The 27,330-nt window shown below is 36.5% G+C and overlaps 2 protein-coding genes across 5 annotated transcripts; one reads left to right on the top strand and one right to left on the bottom strand.

Moving 5' to 3' along the window:
• The first annotated feature begins 163 nt into the window (after positions 1 to 163).
• On the top strand, positions 164 to 6,113 carry st3gal7 (ST3 beta-galactoside alpha-2,3-sialyltransferase 7). Its single transcript, XM_053502419.1, has 7 exons — positions 164 to 290; positions 421 to 633; positions 737 to 857; positions 3,374 to 3,699; positions 3,911 to 4,097; positions 4,187 to 4,327; positions 5,701 to 6,113. Exons 2-7 carry the CDS (start codon positions 503 to 505, stop codon positions 5,935 to 5,937), a joined length of 1,143 nt encoding a protein of 380 aa, XP_053358394.1. The 5' UTR covers positions 164 to 290; positions 421 to 502; the 3' UTR covers positions 5,938 to 6,113.
• A 1,375-nt stretch (positions 6,114 to 7,488) lies between these two features.
• hps1 (HPS1 biogenesis of lysosomal organelles complex 3 subunit 1) lies at positions 7,489 to 19,275 on the bottom strand. 4 transcript variants are annotated; one of them, XR_008361039.1, is made up of 19 exons: positions 19,139 to 19,275; positions 18,613 to 18,729; positions 18,355 to 18,489; positions 17,853 to 17,995; positions 17,424 to 17,532; positions 16,266 to 16,426; positions 15,301 to 15,403; positions 14,760 to 14,829; positions 13,989 to 14,044; positions 13,694 to 13,861; positions 12,568 to 12,747; positions 12,377 to 12,453; positions 11,082 to 11,213; positions 10,906 to 10,970; positions 9,980 to 10,125; positions 9,707 to 9,820; positions 9,485 to 9,567; positions 8,453 to 8,682; positions 7,489 to 8,360 (listed from the first exon to the last, which is right to left on the bottom strand). XR_008361039.1 is itself a non-coding variant. In XM_053502701.1 (18 exons), exons 2-18 carry the CDS (start codon positions 18,727 to 18,729, stop codon positions 8,520 to 8,522), a joined length of 2,022 nt encoding a protein of 673 aa, XP_053358676.1. In that variant the 5' UTR covers positions 19,139 to 19,275; the 3' UTR covers positions 7,489 to 8,519. The 4 variants fall into 4 exon arrangements, 1 of the variants encoding a protein (XP_053358676.1); XR_008361040.1 differs by having other exon boundaries at positions 18,613 to 18,704; XM_053502701.1 differs by having other exon boundaries at positions 7,489 to 8,682.
• Positions 19,276 to 27,330: the final 8,055 nt, after the last annotated feature.

Below are 27,330 nucleotides of genomic sequence, written 5' to 3'. Positions count from 1 at the left end.
TTGGGTTTCTAATTCTTAAGCAATTAGTTCATTATCTGTTTATAATTTTATATAATAAAATATAAATACCTCTATTTTGAAATAAAGATGTGCAAGTATGAATCCTCTCTTGTACGGTTCTCAGGGTCAGGTGGATCATTAACCCTGACCGCCGAGGATCAGTCTGAGTTAGCACTCGCATAACTGCTGCTTAGAGTTACAGAGTTGAACTGCCACAGATCTCTCCTCTACTTAAACCTGATAACTCTTTTAGCCCAAGAATCACAAATAACATCTGTCAAATGAAACAAGTAAGTGTGCAATATGTATATATATATATATATATATATATATATATATATATATATATTTTTTTTTTTTATGTTTTTGCCAAGTAAAAAATTAAAAGAATGTGACATCAGGGATTCAAAATGCTTGCAGACTTCCTGCTTTTACTGTGGAGGCTCCTGTTAGACTCATTATAGGAAGACATATTCATAAGCGCTTGGGATCCTGTAGATAAATGGTGACTTTTAAGCTCCTGAGCCTGAAAGAGCATGAGGAAAACAGTGATCCTCCTCAGGCTAATGCAGACAGAGCTGAGAGCCCGGGTACTGAAGACAGGAATGGTTCTGGAAAATTCTTTCTCTCACAGTGAGTTCAGACAATGTGATTTGCATGTATTCCATAGAGGACATGTTGGTTTTAAGAGTATTGGATTTTGGTTGACAGCAATGTTTATTCTCTCCCGGTAAAGGCGGAAAAACCTTGGGCTGAGCCTCACACTTCTTCTTAGCTGTTATTCAGCAATCCTTGTTCCTGCTTATCTGCCTGCTAAGCAACCAATCTGGACTGCAAGCTCCATGGAAAAAGATATGGTACAGAATTAATGTTTCTATTCCTCCGAGGACATTCTACATATTGTACAGTACAAAGAATATTGTATTTGATTTCTTGAAGTGTTAATATAGTAGTGTAGAAAGTTCTATCGATGCCTCACCGTTCCGAGGAGCTGGGATTGGGTTTCCCATGTTCTTCCAGTGTCTATGTGGCCTTATCATTCAGGTTTTCTGGTTTCTAATTTTACAAAACACGCAGGTTGGCCGATTCTTGTAACTAAAAATGAGCTGTAAATGAGTGTGTGAATGTGTGTGGCCCAATGGTGGCCTGAGATAGACGGGTATCTCACCCAGACTGTTGATATCAAAAAGTTTGAAGACCTTTTTTGTAACATGCCACCAGATGGCAGCACAAGGTTGCAAGCACAGTCACAAGAAATCACTTACCTTGATAAGTCAGTGTGCCAAAAGACATCCGGAGCTGTGCAACTGGTACTATTCAGACCATATACACTCACCTAAAGGATTATTAGGAACACCATACTAATACGGTGTTTGACCCACTTTCGCCTTCAGAACTGCCTTAATTCTACTTGCCATTGATTCAACAAGGTGCTGAAAGCATTCTTTAAAAATGTTGGCCCATATCGATAGGATAGCATCTTGCAGTTGATGGAGATTTGTGGGATGCACATCCAGGGCACGAAGTTCCCCTTCCACCACATTCCAAAGATGCTCTATTGGGTTGAGATCTGGTGACTGTAGGGGGCCATTTTAGTACAGTGAACTCATTGTCCTGTTCAAGAAACCAATTTAAAATGATTCGAGCTTTGTGACATGGTGCATTATCCTGCTGGAAGTAGCCATCAGAGGATGGGTACATGGTGGTCATAAAGGGATGGACATGGTCAGAAACAATGCTCAGGTAGCCCGTGGCATTTAAACAATGCCCAATTGGCACTAAGGGGCCTAAAGTGTGCCAAGAAAACATCCCCCACACCATTACACCACCACCACCAGCCTGCACAGTGGTAACAAAGCATGATGGATCCATGTTCTCATTCTGTTTACGCCAAATTCTGACTCTACCATTTGAATGTCTCAACAGAAATCGAGACTCCTCAGACCAGGCAACATTTTTTCAGTCTTAAACTGTCCCATTTTGGTGAGCTCGTGCAAATTGTAGCCTCTTTTTTCTATTTGTAGTGGAGATGAGTGGTACCCGGTGGGGTCTTCTGCTGTTGTAGCCCATCCGCCTCAAGGTTGTGCGTGTTGTGGCTTCACAAATGCTTTGCTGCATACCTCGGTTGTAACAAGTGGTTATTTCAGTCAAAGTTGCTCTTCTAATAGCTTGAATCAGTCGGCCCATTCTCCTTTGACCTCTAGCATCAACAAGGCATTTTCGCCTACAGGACTGCCACATACTGGATGTTTTTCCCTTTTCACACCATTCATTGTAAACCCTAGAAATGGTTGTGCGTGAAAATCCCAGTAACTGAGCAGATTGTGAAATACTCAGACTGGCCCTTCTGGCACCAACAACCATGCCACGCTCAAAATTGCTTAAATCACCTTTCTTTCCCATTCTAATATTCAGTTTGGAGTTCAGGAGATTATCTTGATCAGGACCACACCCCTAAATGCATTGAAGCAACTGCCATGTGATTGGTTGATTAGATAATTGCTTTAATGAGAAATTGAACAGGTGTTCCTAATAATCCTTTAGGTGAGTGTACATTAACACGTCTGCAATTTCATCATGGACAAGTTAGCAAGAGCAAACGTAAAATTCTGCCTGAAACTGGGCAAATCTACCACAGAGACATTTGACATTATTTAGCAACTCTTATGGCTATGCTGCAATCAGTTATTTAAGATGTTTTAAGTGGCACCTGCTCTGCAAGAGCGGAAGAACATCATTGGAAGATGACGTCAGATTAGGAAGACCTACAACAAGCGTAAAACCTGAAAATGTGGAAACCATTCTGTAACTTGTGCATGATGATTATCGGAGAACAATCTACAACATTGTTGGGGTGTCGAATGAAACAGTCCAGGCAATCCTCGTGTCATTTGAACACGCACCTTGTTGCTACCAAGTTTGTCCCCCAGGCTGCTGACTTAGGATTAAAAGGAATATTTATATTGGACTAAATAAAGGAATATTGCGCAAATATGAAGACTGCCAAGAACTCTGTCAGCGTGCCATTGATGACCCACCCTTCATGTCAAGAGCCCATTGTCTTTACGACCAAAAAGGCAAATCGGGTCCTCAGCTCGCCCAAGTGCTCCTCGTTGTCTTTCTTTGACATTTGTGCCATTGTGCTTTGAGAAATCATCCCCAGGGGCCAGACCCTCATTAGTAAATTGTACTGCCAGGTTTAAAGGTGTCTGAGGGAGAACGTATGGAGAAAGCAACCGAATCTGTGGTGTGCAAATCTCTCAAACTTTTTGATACCCCCCCGTATTACTCAATGAACTGATAATAAAATCATCCAGATTTTTTAAGAGAGTTTTAAAAGTACAACATTCTGCATGTCACACTATTCCTCTAGGCTATACTGGATCACTCAGCAGCTCTGCTGTCTCAGCCATGTATAAGTGGCTTTACCAAGACAAAGCTGCAAAAAGTGTCGAACTTCCACAGCCTGCTTCAGGTTCCAGTGTTCTTGCAGAATGGATCCAGACACTGGAAACTGACACCTCCATTAGGTCTGCAAGGCAGTGAGAGTGCTTTGGCAAAGGCACTTAGCGTTTTGCCCTATTGTGGACCACCCTCAGTCTCAGGCAGGTGTAGAAGATGTATGGTGGTTGGAAGTGGTGGAATCTTACATGGCAAACATCTTGGAGCCCATATTGATAAATATGACATCATTATAAGGTTAGTTTATCTACAACCTTAAATACTACTATATTCTATTGTATAATGTGTTATATATCAGTGCAAATTTTACTGCATACATTTATTTTGTTCTACATAATCATTTTAATCATATGAATAATTGTTTATTTTGCTTTAAATCGTCTTTTTACTCAAAAAAAAAATGCAAAAGTCTTACTCTAAACACATTTTGTCATTTCAACCCCTTTAGAATGAACAATGCACCAGTGTTTGGATTTGAGAAAGATGTAGGTTCAAGAACCACAATTCGACTGATATATCCTGAAGCAGCATCCTTCTTGCCACAAGAATATCAGAACACAGACATAATAGCTTTAGTTGTATTCAAGAGACTAGATTTAGAGTGGCTGACCTCTATTGTAACAAAAAAACCTTTGGTGAGCATCTTGAGTGCTTCTTCTTCCAGTCTTCGAATAGATCAGAATGTAATAAAAAAAATTGAATGAAAATTGATCCCTCTTTCTAGAGCTGGTGGTCTAAACTGTGGTTCTGGAGAGATGTTGTAAATGATATCCCTCTTCAACCAGGCAGTTTTCGCATCGTGAACCCTGAAATACTCAATCAGACATGGCATGTGATGCAATCCTATGGGAAACATGAAACCAAGGTAAGGGCATTTGCATTCAGATATGTATTGTATCATCAAAATATTCCCAATCAGAATTGTGTAAAACACTGCCTGGCAAAAAAAACCCCTAATATTTAAGATAATTTGATTAGATAGTTACTGCAGTAATTCATGTATTTCAGCTGGCAACAATTCTCCTAATCCTAACTGACGCAGTCAATGACTTCTAATGTTTTAACAAGCAAAGGCCTGTAGCAAAGCAAAGAAAACAACTAAGGAGACTGCTGAGATTACAGGAATTGTGTAAAAAAAAGAGCTAGCTGGAACATTATTACAGCCTGGTAGTTAAGAACTGAAACATGAAGTTCACAAATGTGATAAAATAATAATAATAATAATAATAAAAAACAGTGACCTAGATCAGAGATTAAACACTTAAAACAATCGGTGAATACTTGGTAAAATTCACAGCTACGTTTAATAATGACAGCAGAGAACAGAAGGGAACAGAAGCCTTTAAACCAAACCAACCCTTTGCTCCAAACTGATGAGTCCACTTCAGTTTGGAGCATTCCACAGTGACAGGCATGTCAGGGTATAAAGGGAGCCCAATGTACCCAATGACATGCATAGTGCCCATTGTACAGAACTAACCTCTGGAGGTAGTGCTTTGATTGTGGGAATCATTTCCTCACATGAATTCCCCACCACAGATCCCAGACCTTAACTCCATTGAAAGTTGTTCAGATGTACTGGAGAAGACTTTATAGAGTCATTTGACTCTCCCGTCATCAATACAAGATCCCAGCATAACACCAACACAACAATTTAAACAGATTTTTTTTTTTTAAGTTGTAAAGACAACAAAGTCACGGTGAATGCACACCTTAAAGGCTAGAACTGCACAACTTTATTTTTATCAGGCAGTGTAGTTTTAGGCGGCACGATGGTGTAGTGGTTAGCACTGTCGTCTTTACCTCCCAATTCCTGTCTCTGTGTGCATGGAGTTTGCATGTTCTCCCCGTGCTTGGTGGGTTTCCTCCGGGGTTACAGTCCAAAGATATGCAAGTTAGGATAATTGGCGTTCCCAAATTGCCCATAGTGTGTGAGTGTGTGTATGTATGTGTGTGCCCTGCGATAGATTGGCACCCAGTCCAGGGTGTACCACGCCTCGTGCCCTAAGTCTCCAGGAATAGCCTCCAGGTCACTGTGACCCTGAATACAGGATTAAGCCGATGAGTGAGTGAATGTGGTTTTATGTACTATTCATGTTTGAAAAATGATTTCATACAGTATTTCACTCATAATTTTTTAAGATAGATACAGGTATGTATGTCATTTAATGTATCTTCATTTTAAGACAAAATACACAATGGAGTGAACACCTAAATTGACTTTTTGTTATGTTGTAGTTAGTGCCTACTCTAGGCCTCATTGGCGTGGTGCTGGCACTACAGCTCTGTGATGAAGTGAGCCTGGCAGGCTTTGGATATGACTTTCAACATCCTGGATCACTGCTTCATTACTATGGGACTGTACGCATGGACCACATGATGGCACAAGTAGTGCATGATGTCAGCATTGAGCAAATTTTACTGCGTTACCTTGTCAAGGCTGGAGTTGTGCGTGATGTGACAGGTGGAGTGTAAGTTTGTAAGCCTCATTTATCAAACTGAATATAAACAAATTAATTAATAAATAGTCTGCTGGAACAAATACACAAAGTTTGGGGAAAATAAGATAATACAAATCATGTATGTTTTTAAATGTTTGTATTTTATAAGAGCTCTTGAGTTAATGCCTAGGTCAGCTTTAAATTATGTAACAATGATCCCCTGTACATTTATACATTATATGGTGTGTTATATCTATATAAAATAGCATATTTTTCTAATTTTAAGCATATAAGTGTAATGAAGTGTAATGTTTTGACATGGTTGTTTCGGATTAAAAGGAAGAGATCCAAATAGAATCCATAAGTGAGTATGGCTATGCTTCTAATACTTGCTTGTGCCATAAACACATCTAGCATTCACCAACATCTGCAGATGAATAATAATAATAAAAAAAAAATCACCAAAACTTAGTCCAAAGGAAAAAAAAAATCCTGCCAGGTTTCTATGTTTGGTCTATGAAACCATTTATACATAAATACCATTAAAACAGTAACAAAAAAGGCCCAATGTTTGTACATTGCCTTTGACCTGCACTGAATATGATTACTTTCAAGTTGATATTAGGCTATTTGTAGAAACTAATATATATATATATACTCAACAAAAATATAAACGCAACACCTTTGTTGACGAGCCACAATTGCACACAATTCCACAGGCCACAATTGACAATCTGATAAACTCTATGCGAAGAAGATGTGTTGCACTGCATGAGGCAAATGGTGGTCACACCAGATACTGACCGGTTCTGAGTCCCCAGACCCCCAATAAAGCAAAAAACTGCACATTCCAGGGTGGCCTTTTATTGTGGGCAGTATAAGGTACACCTGTGCACTACTCATGATGTCAGATCAGCATCTTGATGTGCCACACCTGTGAGGTGGGATGGATTATCTCAGCAAAGCAGAAGTGCTCACTATCACACATTTAGACTGATTTGTGAACAATGTTTGAGGGAAATGGTAATATTGTGTATCTGGAATGAATTTTAGATCTTTAAGTCCATCTCATGAAAAATCGGAGCAGAAACAAAGGTGTTGCGTTTATATTTTTGTTGAGTGTGTATATATATATATATATATATATATATATATATATAAACATGTGTGTCCACTTCAACATTCCAGGTACGAAAAAAAAGGGAAAAAACAAAATGCAATGGATCACTAACACTTACCCTAAAAGAGATGTAGAATTGTCCTGATATTTTAGCTAACCTTTGAAGCTGGCATAGATTGGCTGTCAATTATTATGTTATTGGTTGACATATTTAAAAAGTCTACAATGTATATTTTAGATATTACTTTTTACAATTTTATTACTTATATATTATGAAACTTTTTTTTCAATACATGTACAGTATTTGATAAAGCAGATTTTATAAATTGACAAAAAAAAAAAAATACGAAAAAAGTGAAGAGACATTTGATACTGCTCTTGGGGTGGTTTGGAAAGCATTGCTGTATAGTATTTGCCAGAGCCACTCATTAGAGTAATGACAAAGCAAAAATCAGAATCAATGCATACTGCAATAATCAGTTTAATTAAATCAACACTATAAGGCTTTTTTTAAGCCACTTCTTTCTGGTTTCCTATACTGTTAGTCACAGGTGTTGGAAAAGGTGAATATATTTATATAACATTATATAATTTAATACTCAAAGCAACAAAGTAATTTCCTTATTTTTGGAAAAAGAATGTGAAAGCTAACACTGCAAGGGAAATCCTGGACTTAGATATAGGTTTATATACTGCCTGGTCAACAAAAAGTCAATATTTCGGAAGAGCCTTCATCAAAAAAGGTGAAAACCTAAAGAGATTGAAAGGACTGGAAAAAGAACTGTCTAGCACATGTAAGACATGTAATCAGAAAGAAAAATTTTTAAATGACTGATCGAAGATCACTTAAACACTTTTTGAAGTTGCATTACACAATTAGCAACAGTAGAAATCACTACTAAATTACATAGTAAACAACTATGCTGATAGAGAAAGAGCATTTCCACATGCACAGTGCATCAAGAACTCACAGGGTTGGGACTAAACAGCTTTTTCACAATAAGAAAACCTACTTTTATTTGGCTATGCAGTTTATAACAAATTAAAGTTTTTACCCAGTAGTCAGATACAGTATGAACAGATTATTGTTTAAAGCAATGTAGACAGATAAATATTTGTAAACAGAAATAAAAAATGAGTGCTTACTCACACAACATTCCTATAGGACAGACATGGTAAAAGGGATGCAGTGGGTCAAGTACTGTCTCAATATCAGCAAATTAAAATCATACTACATTTTTTTGTCTAAGAAGCTTCAGTGCAACAATTTGGAAAGAGCTTAGTTTTGACCAATTAACATCAAGATGCATTTTTCCATAAAACTTGGTCTTTATTATCTGAAAGAAGTGCAGAAACAAGACTCTTTATTTAGGATTGGTCACAGCAGAGAAACCTTATTGCACGAGAGAATGCTTAGTGCAGAGCATACCAGCAGCTGTGGAATAAAGATGTCCTCAATAAGCCCTCACATGCACACAGGAAACTCTCAGAGGTACTCATAACAGCGGAATGCGTGATGGCTCCCACAGTTTGCGGGCCAGCTGGCTACAATGCTGTAGGATGTACTCAGTGGGAACAACACCAAGGTGCACAGTCAGCAACTCGTAGCACTTTACCAGCTCATTCTGGTGACTCTTACTGTAGTAACGTAGCAGCTTCCTGTGGGACAGAGAGCTGGTTATGGTGTGTTGCATGGCAAAAGTCTGAATTTGTATATGTTTGAATTCTATAAAACTTACAGAATTATTCTGTATGTAAATGTTCTTTTTTTTAATTTCCTCTAAATTCTTTTTTTATTTATTTATTCCCCTTCGCTAGCGAAGTAACATAAAATCGAATTAATCAGAAGGTATTAAATTTTATGTCACAGCAGTTCTGACACTAGTCAAGTTAGTCAGATTAATTATTAACGTTCTTATATGTTGTTTATCTACAATACCAGGTAATGTACAGTACAGGGACTTGTATAATACCTGCAGATTAAAAACATAATCTAACAAAGAAAAACATATAACTGCTTATATAGTGAAGCTTTCTATATGGAGAAATTTTACTCAACATTTATCGAGTCTCAAGCATCATTGCTTTGAAACAGTCTGTCTATTTTACACAATGTCTTCAGGCTTTTAAATTAAATGTTTTTTGTCTTATTAACTTCAAGCCCCCCCAAAAATAATGAGGGGTAAACGTAAGGTGTATCATTTCTCAATTTTATTTCTTTTAAATGTAGTTCTTAGCTAATTTATGAGGCAATATATGAATAAAAATATGAGCTTATTAGACAAAAAACTAAAACTTTTGGGTGGTGAAAAAATAAATAAATAAAAAATAATCACCACAATTTTGCTTATTTTTCTATACAGCGCACCCCACTGTCCTTTATCTGTCATTTATTTTTTTCTCCATTCCTAGAATAATTTTACTTGTTCTATTCCTCTAATGATGTTAGCTAACACAATACCTGTAATAATCCCAGGCAAGCATTCCTATAGGAGCCGAGTCATCAGGAAGGCTAGGAATATCTACCACCTCAAGCTTGTAACCCTGTCAGGGATCGGGACACAAGTAACTTCATTTGCACAATGACTGCCTATCTTTGTAAAGATGCATTCATTAAAGTATATGTGTGTCTTATTTGCATACAATTCCCTTGCAGGATTTCAGAGAAACTTGTTACACATACCGTTTCATTCTCAAACCACAAGAAGTAGCAGAAGTAGAAATCACCATCTCGTAGAGTCACGGTGGTATAGCCTTTCTGCAAATAATGCCTTGTTGTTGCCACAAGACCCCACAGCTGTCAGAAAACAAAGAATGTATAGTTATGACAGGAGCTAATATACAGAACACAGCAGATGCCAAGGGTTCAAAATAAGCACAGCCCCATACATGCTTTATTTATACGCAACATACACAACAGAAGAAGTGTACAGTTCATGGTAGGTTTCACACAAACCTTGTTTTTAATTAGGTGTGCTATGGGGCCTTTTCCCAGCTCTGAAGCAGAGCTCTCGGTTACATTGAGAGACGGCGCAATCATTTGTCCTGCGGTGCGATCCACATAAATGAAATGCACAAGACCAGGAAATTCCTCCAGGTATGTGGGAATACGGTTAAGTAAATACGTTAAGTACAGGAAACAAGACTTCAACACAAGAATACAAATGCATAATTTCTGCATACTTCTTGTCTAAGCAGTCCATATTTACTCATTTATTCACATAAAATATTTGTGTTGTCTTTTATTTACTTTCCAAAGTAAGCACAGAGCAATTAATTATGAGCAGATGACAGAGATTTAAGGGAACTTTTTAAAATCTTAAAGTCATGCAGAAGTGCAGAATATCCAGAAGTCATTTTATTTATATGCTCATCTATTTTCTAATCTAATCAAATCTAAATGGCAGAGAAGCCAAAATTGTGTCAGGTTAGTGGCAAGCAGCAGTAATCAAATAGCAAGGCAAATTCCAGAGAAATTGCCTTTTAATAATATGCAGCTCCTATTTTCCTCCTGATAAAATAGACCACAGTCCACACCACTGCATTCCTTTGGCTCACAAAAAGAGAGGCTTTGAACCCAAAGGTCAAAGTTTACATAAATAATGAGATGTACATTTCATATCCCATATCCTTTCCTATTTCAATGAACTTTCTTTCTTCTACATATGAACCATATTTATATTTGGTCTGGCTGCTGAGAAGTCACAAATATACTGGTAGTCTTCTGCACTGGTACATTTTCACCCCCTCAAATGTGTCAATATTGTACAATCTTGCAGAGTACAAAAAACCCAGTACCGACCTCAGCTCAATGAATAGACTGAGGTATTAGAGAAAGAGATTAATAAAAGTTTTTACAGTGTCAATGAAGGCAAGGATATGACACCATGGTTATATTTCTCTTGCTCTTCACCAATAGAAACTCCTTCCAGTCCATGAGCTTTTCTCTGGAACAGAGACAAAAGGATGCTGAGAGTTATGTGTGCAATTTTGCAATTACCGGTAAGTGCTTCATTTTCAACTCAATTGCTATATATAAGAAGCAAACTGAGACATACTGCACCATGTTCAGCGCCCGTTCTTGAAGTGTATTGGCCAGACGCTGATTACTACCCATACACACAGCTGCAAAACACTGCCGGTACACACTGCACAGCTGAGTCTTAATGTTACGACATAAAGGCATCAACCTGTGAGGACATAAGCCATAAAACACTGGGATTAAATCAGGTACTGTGTTAGACTGAATTAAGATATGTCCCAAACATAGGGATCAAAGCAGAGAAAATTCAGGGATACCCAAATTCCAGAAAACATGGATCATCCTTTGGCCTGAACCATGTGTTTCAGCTGACCTGTGTAGTGGTTTAATAAGTAGCTAACTTGACTGAATGATGACAAAAGTAAACTTTTAACACATAATCATTAATGACTAGCTATAAAAAATGTTTTCCTTCATAAAGGTGACAAAAGGTGATCAAGGTTACTGTTTCCACAGTCACTGGTTAAAAGGTGTGAATGTGTTATATCAGTTCATTTGTAACTGCAGTACAAGCGGAAATGGAAGCCCCAGTTGTGCTTTGCACAAAAAAAGAGCAGGATTCAGTGATTAGTTTTTGTGGTCTGAGGATGTACTTGGTATCTTTATTCATCGAAGATATATGGATATGAATGGACTACGAGCCTGAGAGTCAGTGGCAAAGGATGAAACGGAAAATCCTCAATCGCTGACCGAGAAAAAGTCCAAAAGTCAACCATCAACTGAAAAATCCATGCTTAAAGTTCTCTGGATTCTCAAGGACCAGCCTTGGAACATTATCAACAAAAAAGTTTAACAATCAACGTGCTTTTTATAGTGAGATAAAAGACTCAGCTCTTTCTTCATTAAAGAGCTGAAGACCAAAGTGCAGATTCAATGCAGACAACTGGGATGACACCAAGGTCGTTGTGATCTTACATGATGATGCGTGTCTACACACTGTCGACACTCTCCAAAAACTTTGTTATTAGGTGTTAAAGCATCGTCCCTATAGTCCTGTTTTGCTCCATTAGACTTTCACCTGCTTGGTCAGCTAAATGGAAGCCCTATGAGGATGAAGATTCACTGCTGATGAAAAATTTAACACAGCTTACTGGCTTGAAGCTGAGCCTAAAACGTTTTTTAATGAAAGAATATAAAAGCTTGTTGACAGATAGACAAAGTGTATTAAAAAGCAAAAATGCATTATGTAAAAACAAATTTAAATAAATTCTCCAGGCAGAGTGTGGCTAATTTTTGACTGATGTGCATCCATTTAATGCAGACCATGGTCCGCCAGCTGACAGAAGTTAAGCATAGTAAAAACAGACTCACGCTTTTGTGATGCCGGGTCCTGACCGAGTAAAAGCCTTATTCTTAAAATCTGCCCAGGTGTTTTTAAGTTGCGAGGTCTGAACATGGGAATAATTAAGCAAAAGATTAAAAAACTACATCTGGAAAAAACATACACAGTTTAAATTACTAATATTAAAAAATATAGTATATAGAAAATATATTTTACTAACCAGTATGTCCATGCTGGCCAGCATTCTGATGAACTTGTCTACCCGGGTGCGGAGTTCCTGGATAGGGTGTGGACCACGCAAGGCCACTGTCCCCTCTAACCCGTCATTCAGCCTCATTTCCAGCTTAGTAAAGGCCTCCAGTAACACATAGACAGACATGGCCACCTGGCTGTTGGGAATCTATTGAAGCAAACAGAAACAGCCACAGTCTCTGATCAAATCCATGGAAAATCCAAACATTAAAAATAAACTGAACATGTAAAGTCTGTGTGTTGAAAGAAAATTTACAGATCCAAACAAAATACAGTTCCATTGTACACTAGAAAGCAACTGTTATACTAGAACCAGATTTTACAGTGTATACAGCTGTCATGCAAAATTCCTTAAGATTTGTTAAATCAGGAAAACACTGAAGTGTTAATGTAATATAGCATTCAGAAAGTGGTGCCACCTAGTGGCTATCAGTCTTTTTACACTTGCATAAATTATTAGTACTCAATAGCTCTGAACTTTAAAAAACAAACAAACAAACAAACAAAAAAGACTCAGCTATACAAACTGTGCAGGGGGAAAAAAAAGGTAAAAAAGGGAGCAGTAAAAATATGGAATTTGGAATGTGACTATTCTTTACATTACTATATTAAAGGAAAATGCATATGTTTACATTTTAAATATTAAATGTTTTTAAATGCTATGTATACTATATGTCAAAAGCTTGTGGACATCTGAACATCACACTTGTATGTGCTTGGTGAACATCCCAATCCAACACTAACATTGGGTGAGAAAGCCTGGGCTGTAGTCTGTGTTCCACTACACAGGTGCTCAGGGGATTGTGTTCACGGCTCTTTGCAGGCACTGAAGTTCTTTCACTCTAACATTAAAAAAAGCATGTCTTTATGGAGCTTTTGTTGTGCACCGTGGCATTGTTATACTAAAACATGTTCGGGCCTCTCAGTTCAAGTGAAGAAAAATTGTCAAGCTACAGCACACATGAACATACTATACAACTGTGTGCATCCAAATCTGCAATTTGGGGAAGTCCAATATATGGGGGAAATAGCAAGGTGTCCACTTACTTTGGGCCATGAAATGTATCATACGTTTTATACATTACCAACATTACCTTGGTCAGCAGAACTAGGGTAATGCCAGGCCACAGAGGTAAACAATACATGGAATGGGGCATCATGGGAAAAAATCCTTCCTTAAATGTTGCTTCCAGGAATACTCTGGTTGGAGTCATGGGGTCAGGGACTGATAGCTGAAGAGTCTGTAGACTGTCTTCAGCCAGCTGAAATCAAACAAACCTTTGCATTGTGAGAAACAAAAGTATTGCAGAAATCGCAGCAATGTTCAAGCATATCAAGATTCTACTGTGCATGAGACAGACTGAGGTCACAGACAAACAGCAAACTTACCTGAATATAAGGATCCACAAACTGGAAGACAGGAGGACTGTCACTACTCAGGTGACCTGTGTAGAATGATGCTTTACATTACAAAACTGATATGATTACAGTCTTCACAACTTATAATATAATACCTTTTAGTCAGAAAGTATTGACTGTTACTATACTGTGTAAGACACCTAAGTTATATCATGGCAAAATAGTGATAATAATATGTGTGATATAAGATTTACATATAGTCCTGTATATACAGCTGACAACGCTGACAACCATAAAACTCTTTAAATCACATGTTCCATGTGATAATGTGCTACACTGCCATTTATCAATATGAAAGTACAACATGACTGTTTGACTTTGAGGTGTTATTTATTTATTTATTCTCATTACAAAACACTACAAAAGCTATTAATGCAACACACAAATATGTTTCTGGACAATTACCATGTACTGTAATAAAAACTACATGTAATATGTTTGTATTATATTGTATTTAATATATTTTAGCCATAGTGGCAGTGCAGTTGAAACTCCACTGAATATTACTGTTATATTACAAAACTAGTACAAAAGATTCACAGCTTAAAAGCTTATAATGACCAATAAGGTGCCAATTTCTTCTCTCTCAAAGAACTCACTGGGTATTAAGGTAATGTTTATCAACTTTAAAAAAAAATTATATGTAATCATCTGTAATGGCTTTTTTTTATTCTAGTAGACGTAAACATTCACAATCATTTCCATTTTAAAGAGTGTTTGAAATACTAAAACGTGACTCACCGGAGTCTCTCTTGCTGGGAGATGGCTCTGGAGTATAAAAAATATCAGGTACTGAACTCATATCCACCTCCTAAACACAACAAGGTACAAATAATATGCATTACAGTGTTTTAGACCACGGTGCTGGTAATTCTCAGTTGCACTTGGTCAAAAGATGTGAAAGTTCAATTTATATATAAGCATAACTCTAAAGGGTGATAGCATATGATGATTTTAATTCTTTTAATGGCTAAAAAATCGTTGTTATTGTAACACCAAATTTACTAGGACTGTGATGTTCTACAACATTACAACTAACAGCATTAGATCTTTAATCTTATTATCTTTAATTATCCAAAATATGCAATTATTGTAATATAAGATGAATATAAACCATTCAGTGAAATGCTGTTATTGAAAAAGTTCCCCTCTGCATCATACAAACATGACACTAATTACTTTTCAGGATGCCTTATTGCTTTTATTTACTTATCAAACAGAAAGTAATATATGCATAATAAAATAATATACTATGTTTCATTATTAAAATTAGATAACCCACCTCAGAAGGGGTTTCATCCTGCTCAAGGTTGCTGGGATAAAGATTCTGCACAATTACGATCAGTGCCAGCAGGTCAGAAGAGCTAAGAGTGCTGGCATTACGACTGCACAAAAAAAAAAAAAAAAAAAAAAAAACACACCACATCAAACTTATTTTAGTGTAGCATTTCACAAATTGCCCTCTGAGATACCCACAGAACAAAGGCGCCATTTCTTTATTCATCTATTATGTTCTGCACATATTGTCCCTGATTCAATTATACAATATAAATAGAAAATTTTGTCTGTAATTTCCTTGAAAACAAATAAAAAGCATATAATTATGTATAAAACTAGGCAGATGCAAAAATGTTTAATATATATACACACACACACACATTTTTTTTTTGATTTTCAATAACATGTCTCTGACAATAGATTTGAACTTTTTAGTCTCTGACAAAAAAAATTTATTAAAATAATCTGTCTAAACTAAATTAAAACACACTGACTCACTCTCACTCACTCTCTATACTGCTTATCCTTATCCTGCTTATACGGGGTGCGGGAGGCCTAGAGCCTATCCTAGGGATCTCAGGGCACGAGATGAGGTACAAACTGAATAGGGTGACAATCCATCGCAGGGCACACAAACACACACACACACACACACTATAGAGAATTTGGTAACACCAGTTAGCCTATTCTACATGTCTTTGGACTGTGGGAGGAAACTGATGAGAACATGCAAACTCCACGCACACAGACTCAAGGAGGGAATCAAACCCTTGACCCTGAAGGTGAGAGGCCACAGTGTTAACCACTATGTCACCATGCTGCCTTAAATTAAAACTGTCATAAAAAAATTATGTATTATTTATTTATATACCATATACCATCCATATAAATGTTTAATGCATAATTTTGGTAATTCTGACTTAAACATTACAGTTCATTTATTCAGATTTATGTTAAAATAAGCAATACCTGGAGTAGAAAGCTAATAACTTGGTGTGCACTAGGATGAATGCATGCAGGACCTCTTCTCCGGCTCTCTCAGTGCTGCTGTTCATTTGCTGCAACAGTTTTCGCTCCAAAAACTCAATGCACTGCTCGCACAGCGCAGGGTGTATCAGCCTCTCAACCGCCTAATATGAGCCAAGCAAAACATGTTTAATGCATAAACATTAAAGCTGTTCTTTGTAATTCAATCTTCATTACACAGTACTACGCAAAAGTCTTGAACAATGCAGAATTTCTTCACATCAAATTAAATTACATTAAATTAAATAATGTCGATTAAATAAAAGAAATGGGAACAAATGTCTAAACATTACATTTTTTTATCTAACACCCTCAACTTCCACATTATTTTTCCTCTTACCAGTTCCACTCAGCATTCAGCATCACTATTACACTAATCACTAGCCTGATCCTCCATCATTATCTGCTTCTCACTGGTTCATGCCTTGAGTTAGAATGATGATTCATAGGTCATGGTTTTGCTTAACTAACACAAAAATCCTGTGAAACTGGTCAGGTAAAGGTACTGGATTGAAAATGAGAGCTAATAAAGTACTTTAGGAAGCCTGGAAAACTATTCCTCAAGACTACAAAAACAGGGGTCTTGTATATATTTCATGATGCTAGTGCCGAGCTTGTACTGAAACTTCTTTCATTTGTTGTTTGTTTTGAAGAATTTTTTAATTCAATCTTCACTCCTCGATCACGCTTGACCAACAAGTTTGTATGTTTCGAATTCGAAATTCCAATCTGGCCTTACAATTCTTATTGCAGTTTTTGTGCTTTGCATCTTGTGGTTTCTTCTGTTGGTTTCCTTGGTGGATCTGTTTCAAGTTTAGTTGTTAGTACACTGCTGTTTTCTTTCTTTTTAAAAAAACAGAATTAACAGTTTGTTAATGCTCTGAGTTACGAATCGGAAGATCTGTGGTTCAAGACCCACCTCCGCCAGGTTTTTCCTGTTGGACCGTTGAGCAAGGCCCTTAGCCTACTAATGAGAAGCTGGGATATGCAAAGAATAATGAATTTCACTGTGCAGTAATGTATGTGTGACGAATAAAGGCTGAACTTAAATTAGGAAACTGTATATATTATATACAGAACTGTATATATTATAAAAGCTACCTCAACTAGAAAACTTTGGTCCTGTTTTTGTAACCGACTGTATGTTTCAAGGAGTCTCTGCAGCTTCTTCCACACACGGTTTCTCTGCTCTGTGTCTGGAGGTCGCAATCTGATAGTAAGGAAATTTAAAAGAAAAATGTTAGTGTTTGGCTACAGAGTACCACTAAGAATTTAAAACTGCTTACACTCCAGTTAATTACACTAACTCTGGCTGCTCCCTTGTGTCTATGGCCACTTCACAGCTGTGCTGATATTCGTCACAACAGTACTCCCTTATGTGATACTACTTAATACGCTTATTCTTCTATACTGTATGCTGTTTCTCAGATATGACATAATGTTTGGTAATTTATGTAAATGCTTTCAGGTTACTGTGAGATGCTGTTGAATTAGTAAAGAACACATAGTATATAATGATTAGGTTCTTACTCTTTTCTTAAGAGGGAGCTGCTAAGCGTAACCATGCCAAACAGGATTTCTGTAAACTTCTTCATAACAAAGATCTTCCTCTTTAGATCCTCATCGTTCTCCTCTCCATCCCCATTTACAGCAATATACAGACATTCTTCAAACTGTGGAAACAGCATTTGTTTTGCATATACAGAAACTCAGTTGGCTGTTTTAACTGACAGTCAAATGAGAATTACGGTATATCTTCACAGTGTCTAATGCAACAATCTGACTTTATGTTTAAAAATGAAAAGCATACTGTATAGCATAGATCAGACACTCAAGCAACATTGCCAAAAAAGCTGCTTCTAAACGAGGCACATGCCTTACAACAAATATCCTCTCAGGCCAGGACTCTGCTTTGCTAGGTCAATGGATATCAATTCTCATAAGCAGAAAAGAAGCAATGGAATGTTGGTTATTAATTTAAAGCCAGATGACTGTATTCTACAATAGATTATTGAGATTTGAAGCAGCTTACCAGATGTAGTGCATAAATGTGACCATTTTCTGTCCTGAAAGAGGTGTAGCTGTCCCGCAGCTGGTCGATCATAGTGCTACATGAGATGATGATTGGGGCAAACAACGTGCTGATACTATCTGCAAAGGCAGGCAACTAAGAAAATACAATTATAAATTTAGCTTTGTAATGGATCAAGAATTTTCAGAACTAATGTCCGATCCCTAATCAATGCATCCTGCTATTCTTAGGTATATTATTATAGACCCAATTACTTACTCTTCCGCTCTCTTCTTGCGAGGCCCCATACTGCTGCTTAATATTCCGCTCAAACTCTTGGTCTGTCCAGTAGAAAAGGACCTCTGCGCTTTCTGTGGCAATCAGAAAGCACTTCATCTGAACACAAATTCATCAATTAGTTAGCACCTGTTCATTCAGACATCCCTGGACATTGTTCAGTCCCAGTTAAGTCTTACTCTTGACCTGCTGAAAAGAGTTTTTTGGCCAATATATACCTTAATGGACTGATTGTTACTAGTATTTATGATGATCCTGATCTTTCAATAGCTTTTTGTTACAGCACTGAGGAAGATCATTTTTAAGTCACATCATAATGCACGCTTAGTATATTTGAAGTCAGTGTGAATGACAGGAAACGTTATTTAGCCGCTTTGGATGGAAAGACATGAATGTTCACCTCTCCTAAAAGTTGACTAATTTCTGATACATTCAGTTACCTCTAGCTGGTAGGATTAACTAGTCTCTATCATACGTACAGCAGCAGCAACAAAAACAACGCACTTACGCCTACTGTGTATCAGAGCAGCCGACACTCCGCATAACTCCACCGCTGAGACAAAAAAAAAAAGAAAGATTTACAGCAATAACCAAAACACGAGTCAAAATTCGATAATCCGAGACACAGCTCCAGCCCTTAGTTCACTTCCGTAATGTAACTTACTGCGGTCACGTGACACTGTCGCACGCTACTAAGTATCCGAGTGCAAGGAAGAACAGCAGGGGATTCCGATTCTTTTCAATGAGTCAAATCATTCGATTTAGCTCACAACTAAGAACCGACTCTCAGGACTTGGAAACGGAACAATGGCAGATTTTTTTATCTAAAATGATAACTTAATATTTTTAGTCAATAACGCTTCTTTGTCTAAATTACTAAAATGTTACCAACATATTATTGATAATAATTATTATCAAGCAGAAATAAAATGGTAGGTCCTTTGCTAGGACATCTCAATAAACAGGACAATTTATTAGACCAAAGACATCATTGACATGTAACTGAAAATGCCTCAAGGGTCACCTAAAAAAGTGGTCTTAAAGAGGCGAATCGTTCACCAGCTAAATATCACCACATCACAAGAGTCTCATTAGTGAACAGAAAAAGAAGATTGTTACAGGAGGAATAATGCCTGGCTGGGAAGTCATGTGGCACAGCTTAGAGGCGCATGACACACACACACACACACATGCGCGCGCACGCACGCACACACTGCACCACGGGTTCAAAGCTCATGCGCCATGCTCTTACTCCTACAGTATATCCACGCACACACACGCAGGCAGGTACACTAAGTTTTAAAATTCTATATTTCCTATGCTTTCTTGCCATAAAAAAACAATTAGCACATTTTATTTATTTTATTTCAATACTTATTATTATTATTATTTTCATCCTTAAATGTTTAGATCATGTAGCCTTAATAAGCACCCTTTTTCAAGACTGGTTAAAAACCTTTGTCATACATATTTGTTATTTTGGGACAGAATAGCACATATACAGACCTTTACTTTCATACACAACAACATTATTTATTTGCAGCATTAACTTATATTCTATCACTTATTATTCTATTATTAAAATCACTTAAAGTAAATTTGACCACTGAGATGTTGGCCTAGGTAACATTCTACAATTATTTCCCCCAGCAGTATTAGTTTCTAAAATTCATTGTCAGAGGAAATAAAAGAACATTTTATCACCATCATCATCATCATTGCTGTTGTTGCTGCAGTAGTAGACAGTAAAATTTGCTGCATACTAAGTACTTGTACTACATGATGCGCTTTGGACTCCTTTATTATTCTGCTTAATAAGATGACTCCAAAAACAATTCAATGTACATAAAATCCACCAACACAATACAGTGGAACCTTGGAATTTAAGTAAATTGGTCTGCGAGCATTTTGCAAGACAAAATTTTGTAATGAATTTTAACTTGATAAACGAGCGAGGTCTTTACATACGAGTACTAAGCATGTGCTTTGTCCGGCAAGCACCACATAATCACAACTGATCCAATTGTTCTTCTCTCTCTCTTGCTGCAAATCTTTAAAAAATCTTCTTCAAAATGTTCAAAAGGAGACACAAGCAAGTGTCATTAGAGAGGTTCCTTGTTATAGAAGTTTTCCATGAGAGCAGTGTTTCCATTAGTGTGTGTGTGTGCGTGTGTGTGTGAGAGAGAGAGAGAGAGAGAGAGAGCACGTGTGTGTTGAAGTCGTCCTACGCAGTAGCCCCCTTCTTCTCCTCCGTCATCTTACTTAAGCCACGATTCTTCTCAAAGGTTATTTGTTTTATTTTTACTTTATATTTTGTGTTTATTATTTTTATATTAGTATTTGCTAAATCTGAAAAATAATTAAATTATATATAATTATATAATTGCTGGAGAAAATAATTGTGAAATGTTACCTAGAACATTTTTTTTTTTTTTTGCCTTGATACTTTTTGGGGCCAACGTCCTGTTTGATGCTAAACACACCCACTTGCATTAAGTCTTGTTACTTCTATTAGTCAGTTCTACAGCAAGAGCTCCGCACAAAGTTTTATTTTGAACATTGACACAAAGCAGGTATACAGAAATTCCAAATATCTAAATAAATAAATAAATATAGCGCCAATGTTCAAACAAGAGTCAATAGTAGCATAGCAAACTCTAAGAAGACAAGAAAACGAAGGCTCATAAGGGAATCCATCTTGCTGGCACTGTAATATAGTGTAATGTTTTTTCTTTTCTGTAATTTTATGTAAAGTGATATTTTTATTTAACATGGCAGAAAATAAATGCTAATAATTTGAAATTATGTGATGTTCCTAACTAAATTTATTAATTTCTTCTTTTTATCCAAATGATTATGAAGATCAAAAATTAAGAATAGTCTTCATTCTATGTTGAGTGTTTGCACACAGGTGCAGGTATATACTTAAATCGATTTAAGTCATTAATAAGTAACCATGAAGTCTTTGTGAAGCCGTTCGCCTGTGGGACTATTTCTCTATTTACATTGTGCAGCTGTCTCAACACAGTAAATGATCACTGGTTAGGTTTCCGAAGCATTTGTGGTCAGTGTGGCAAATATTTGACAACCTTTAATCTAAGCTGAAAGAGAACTGACAGATAATGTATGTATTTTATAGTTTTGGACCTACTAAAACCACAAGCTCCAACTGTGTAAATTTTTAAGAAACCTGCGCTAGTTGATTGCCAAGTCCTTAAAATAAAAAAAAATATATTTAATTAATCAATAAATGTATTAATCAATTAATTTATTTATTGCATTATAATATAAAAGCATTTCACTGCATATCATACCGTGTATGACTGTTTGTCAAATAAAAAATATATTTTAATATATTTTAAATTAAAGTTGAGGTGAGATGAGGGTGAGTCAAAAATTATCCACACACTGACTGTATAATTTATTTTAATAACATTTTTGAAAAGACAAATATGTCATTTTCAATATAATCTTCTTGCTTTTCAATACACATTGTCCATCTGTGAACAAGCTTTCATTAAAAAAGCTCATTAAAAAACATTTTTAAGCAAGTCACAAATCATCGGAAATGAATCTTTGTCCTTATAGGGATGGTTTTAGAGGGCCAAACAGGAGCAGTTTGATGGAGCAAGATCAGAAATAGAGGGAGGCTGCTTTAACACCTTAAAATTATGTTTTTTTCCCTCTATTTTTTATTGAACAATTATCATACATAAACATATCAAAATAATTAATCAAATATATTATTATTACTAATATGGATCAAATAAAAAAGAAAAATACCCCCCACCCACCCCAGACATACACTAAAACCTACACACACACACATACACACACATAGACACATACACACACATAGACACAGACACACACAGACACACACAGTCTGTTTCTTTTGTTGAAAGAAGATCAAATTCTATTTGTAAATCAATGCATTGCTTTTACAACTCCAGAGAAGGATTAGATGCATAAATATGGTAGAGTTTGCTGAGAGCTGGGTTAGGGTTAGGGATTTGGTTGAGCCTGGTCTTGCATTCATCAAAAGTGTTAAAAATAAATGTACAAAACTCTTTGTCCGGTAAAAGAAGTGAGTTAAACTGCCAAGACGATGGGGTCTGTTTATGCAATGATAATTGAATATCCAGTGATAGGGAAGCATGGTCAGAATTTACATTACAATACTTAAACAATCTGAAAAAGCAACAAAAGCATTAAGATGACTATCAATGAAAAAATAATCAATTCTATAATATGAATGATGCACCTGAGAATTTTTTTTTTTTTTTTTTATCTACACGATTACGGAATCTCCATGGGTCTACAAGGCAATTCTGTGACATGAAATCAAAAAATATTTTAGACATGGCAGACTGAGACACAACACAGTTTAAATCTCCCCCAAAAATTATCAAGTGGTTGTTTAAGCAGAGAAGGCTAAGTAATTTATTCCAAAATCTGGATTATCGAAGTTTGGAGCATAGACATTTACTAGCAAAACCTCGGTCTCAATTAGTGTGCCTGAAACAATAATATACCTGTGATACACCGTATATCAATAATATACGGTGAAAACTGTATCTTTTTGTTTACTATTATCGCAACACCCCATGACTAAGAATTAAAATTAGAATAAAAAAAAATTTGACCTACCCAGGGACGGAGAAGTCCTCAACTTAAAAATGTGTTTCTTGTAAAAACACTATATCAGCATGTAAACGTTTCAGGTGATTAAATACCCTAGATCTTTTAATTGGGTTACCCATACCTCTGATGTTCCAGCTAAGGAAACGGATAGGCGGACTACTTCCAGCTAAACTTGGGCCTACATAGGAATTAGCCATTTATCTAAAAATGTGAAAATGATAAAGATTCGCAAAGAGCCAGAAGGATGATGCCCAACACACACACACATGCACAAATAAACTAACTAAAACAAAAGTCGCGCTCACAGTAACTGTGGCCATGACTCGGAGAGTGAGCCCAATGTAGAAGGAAAAAAAAACAACAACAAGGGAAAACAAAAGACCTCCCACAAATAAAATGAACAAAATTATTGTGCAAATGAAAGTAACTTAAGTCTTCTCATTCCCAGCTTACTAAAATGTATAGATAAATGATTACCATCTTGAAAAAAGAAGAAAAAAAGAGAAGAGAGAAAAACAGCAACAACAAAAAAATGAAAACCCTATAGGTGAATACTTCTAGGATCACCCCTCGTACATTGACCAAACATGCATAATGATGCATCTTTGACATAAATATTTGGTTCCCAAGATGACCTAGGAGCTGGAGTGCAATATATTAAGACAAAGACACTAACTTTGCTAAGAAGCTTGCATAGGTAGAGGTACAGTAGCATCAGAAAATATAAACAGATCATACATTTCGCTTTAAAAAAAAAAGGAGAAAGAAAGAAAACACCTAATTCAACAATAAAACAGAATTAAATATATAAAGGACTATTTAAAACATTACGAGTGCAGTTTACGCAGTTAGGATAAGATATTCTCAGCCGCGCTGGGTAAAACAGACGTAGCGCGCGCCCTCCATGCCACGGAGTTGTCGTCGGACCTCATTAAAAGAAGCACGAGCTTTTGCAATTTTTGCTGTGTGGTCGGGAAAAAAAACTGAAATACTACATTCCTTAAATTTAACATCAAGGCATTCACTGTAGTCGTGAAATCTGGCCACAACGGCTCGAGGTCGTTCGCCAGGCTTTGGTACAGGCTGTAGAGTGCAGTTAGATCTGTCTATAGTCCAGGCTTAGCGCCACTTTAAGCAACGCAGCGATGCTAGAGGTAGTGCAGCTGTTAGGACCCTCAGGAACACCGATTATGCGAATATTATTACGCCGTGATCTGGATCCAAATCTTCTCATTTTTTATCCAGTTTAATTAAATCTGCTCTAAGACGTTGTATCTTACTTGTTGTTCAAAAAATTAAAGAACATGATGACACTGCAAAACTGTGATGTTATTGTAATAATGTCATCAGTCCAATCAGACAGCGAACGCTCACCTACAGTACGGTACCCTTTAGCGCAGACAGTCCGGCATCAATGGCGGCCTTATCATTAGCCAGTTGTGTCTTTACAGCCTGTAATTCCGATTTAATTGTGGACAAGTCATCCCACAAATCAGCACGCAGTTCCGCCTTAAAAATACCCGCGAGTTCGTTCCTCAATGAGGACAATACCTCGAGCTTCAGCGCCCCCGTATCAATCACAGAAACTGCCTGGTGAACTGTGGGGTCAGCGCGCGGCGGCGAATCACGCAAAGGTGAGGCCGTGACCTGTGGACTAGGCCTCAGGTGTGACTGCGTTGTGCTACGGGTTTGAGTGTTTTTATCGGACATTGTAACTACCTTTAGAGACAATATATACAAATAAAACTGTTAACGGGGAAGAATAACAGTAAAATTAAAACTGGAAAACGCAATTTAATAACGGAGCCTCCCAAAACACGTCCTACTCCATTACGAGCTCAACAGCGCCCCCTCGAAATGATGTTTTTGCAAATTGTCAACAGTGTGGGAAGAAGTGTGCAGATGTGCATTGTCAGGCACAATCACAGTGCCCTTGGAGAGAAGTCCTCTGCATTTCACTGTAACGAGCACTGGTGACATTTTTGTTCCTGATGTTCAACAATGTTCTAATATTGGCACTTGAGAATCAATTTGTAAATTGATGGTTGACTTGAACTTTTTCTTGGTCAGTGATTGAGGATGTTTCCACTTAATATTCTGCCATTTACTCTCAGGCATGTAGTAATATATTCATGTCTCATCACCAGTAATGATTATCTTACAAAAATTAAGAAATCTTAATAAATAATGGCACCAGGCTGATAAGACTGTTCAGCCAACAGATGTTTTAATATAACCAGAGTGGAAATAAATTTTGACTCACCCCTGCATATATATATATATATATATATATATATATATATATATATATATATATATATATATATATATATATATATATATATGCCCACACAAATATTCAGACATATTTTAACATATGCTGTTCAGGAGACAGTGCGTGAGGCAAGCCTTAATGGTCGAATTGCGGCAAAGAAACCATTACTCCAGAAAAACAACAACCAGTGGAGATTTGCTTGGGCCAAGAAACACAAGGAATATGCATTAGGTCTGGGAAACTGTCCCTTGGTCTGATGAGATTTTTGGTGTCTTTGTCAGACTTTCAGAGGGTGAACTTACGGTTCCTTAATTTTGACGGTTCCATAGCATTTTGTAGCAAAATGTCATGCCATCTGCTTTGCTCTTAGCGGGACCACTATTTGTTTAACAACAAGACAATGAGCACAAACACACCTCTAGGTTATATAAGCGCTATTTGCCCAAAAAGGAATTAGTAACCCAGTAACCCAGTGTAAGGATCTAGCCAGTGATGGAAACTACAAAGCACTTTTGTAAGTCTGCCAAATGCCTTAATGTAAATGTAATGTAAATGTAACAGGAGTGATGGAGTGCTGCATCAGATGATCTGGCCTCCACAATCACCTGATATAAATGTATTAAATTTTATTTGGGTTGACCCCCCCCCCCTCTGTCTCCTAAATAAATAAACATAAGAAGAAGAAAAAAAGAAAAACCATCAAGTATAAAGCTGTGCCCAAAAGTTAGACTGGCAGTACACACGCACGCACACACACACACACACACACACACACACACACACACACACACACACACACACACACACACACACACACACACACTTATGTACCTCATTTAAATAATAATACTAGAAATTTAAATATGTTAATTTTACATACCTTTAAAAATCACTTATATGAACTTCTCAATAATTACTAATGCTCTTTTTTCATATTGGTAAATATGGGGATCTATTTTATTGTCTTTTTTTATTTAAATGGACAATATAATTAAAGTAAGTAAAATTATTTTTAATACCAAACAGTCTCCAAAATATACACGAATAGTACACAGTAATTATATAATATGTTCACTACTACTACTACTCCTACTACTTCTACTACTACTACTACTACTACTAACTAACATCATGCAAACTATGTACAGTATGTAGTACAAACTAACAAGCTAAAGTAGATAGATAGATAGATAGATAGATAGATAGATAGATAGATAGATAGATAGATAGATAGATAGATAGATAGAAAGAAAGAAAGAAAAAGAATTACTTGTATAGTTTTTTCTATGTATAGTTTTCCAATCCAAGCCAATTCATGACCCAATGTGTTCTTGAGGTAATATGAAGGGGACTGTTATAAAACAAATTAAAACATCATTAAAAGTATTTTTACAATACTTATTTCCATATTACAATATTTATTAATATTTAGAATATTGCAATTTTTATTACCATATATTATTACTTTTTTATATTATAAAATAAATATATAGAATAATTTCTAACTTTTTTGTCAAATAAGTAATAACATTCTGCACAAATGTTAACACTTAGAGATTGTAATGTCAGTTATTTACCAACACCTGTAATAATTTAACATTGTTAGAACATAACCTAATCTATTTAGTGACTTCTGAGATGACAACATTCCCGTAAGCCTTATTTAAGCTGACTACTGTATACATTGTGTAAACAACATGAAATCCACCAACTTAGAGACGAGTGGGTCTGCATACTACAAATGGATCCAAAAATATAAACAGTTTCACAGTGGATTTGGT

Source organism: Clarias gariepinus, chromosome 8, assembly GCF_024256425.1.
Source record: "Clarias gariepinus isolate MV-2021 ecotype Netherlands chromosome 8, CGAR_prim_01v2, whole genome shotgun sequence".
NCBI lineage: Eukaryota > Metazoa > Chordata > Actinopteri > Siluriformes > Clariidae > Clarias > Clarias gariepinus.
This window is presented reverse-complemented; position numbering and strand designations above follow the sequence as displayed.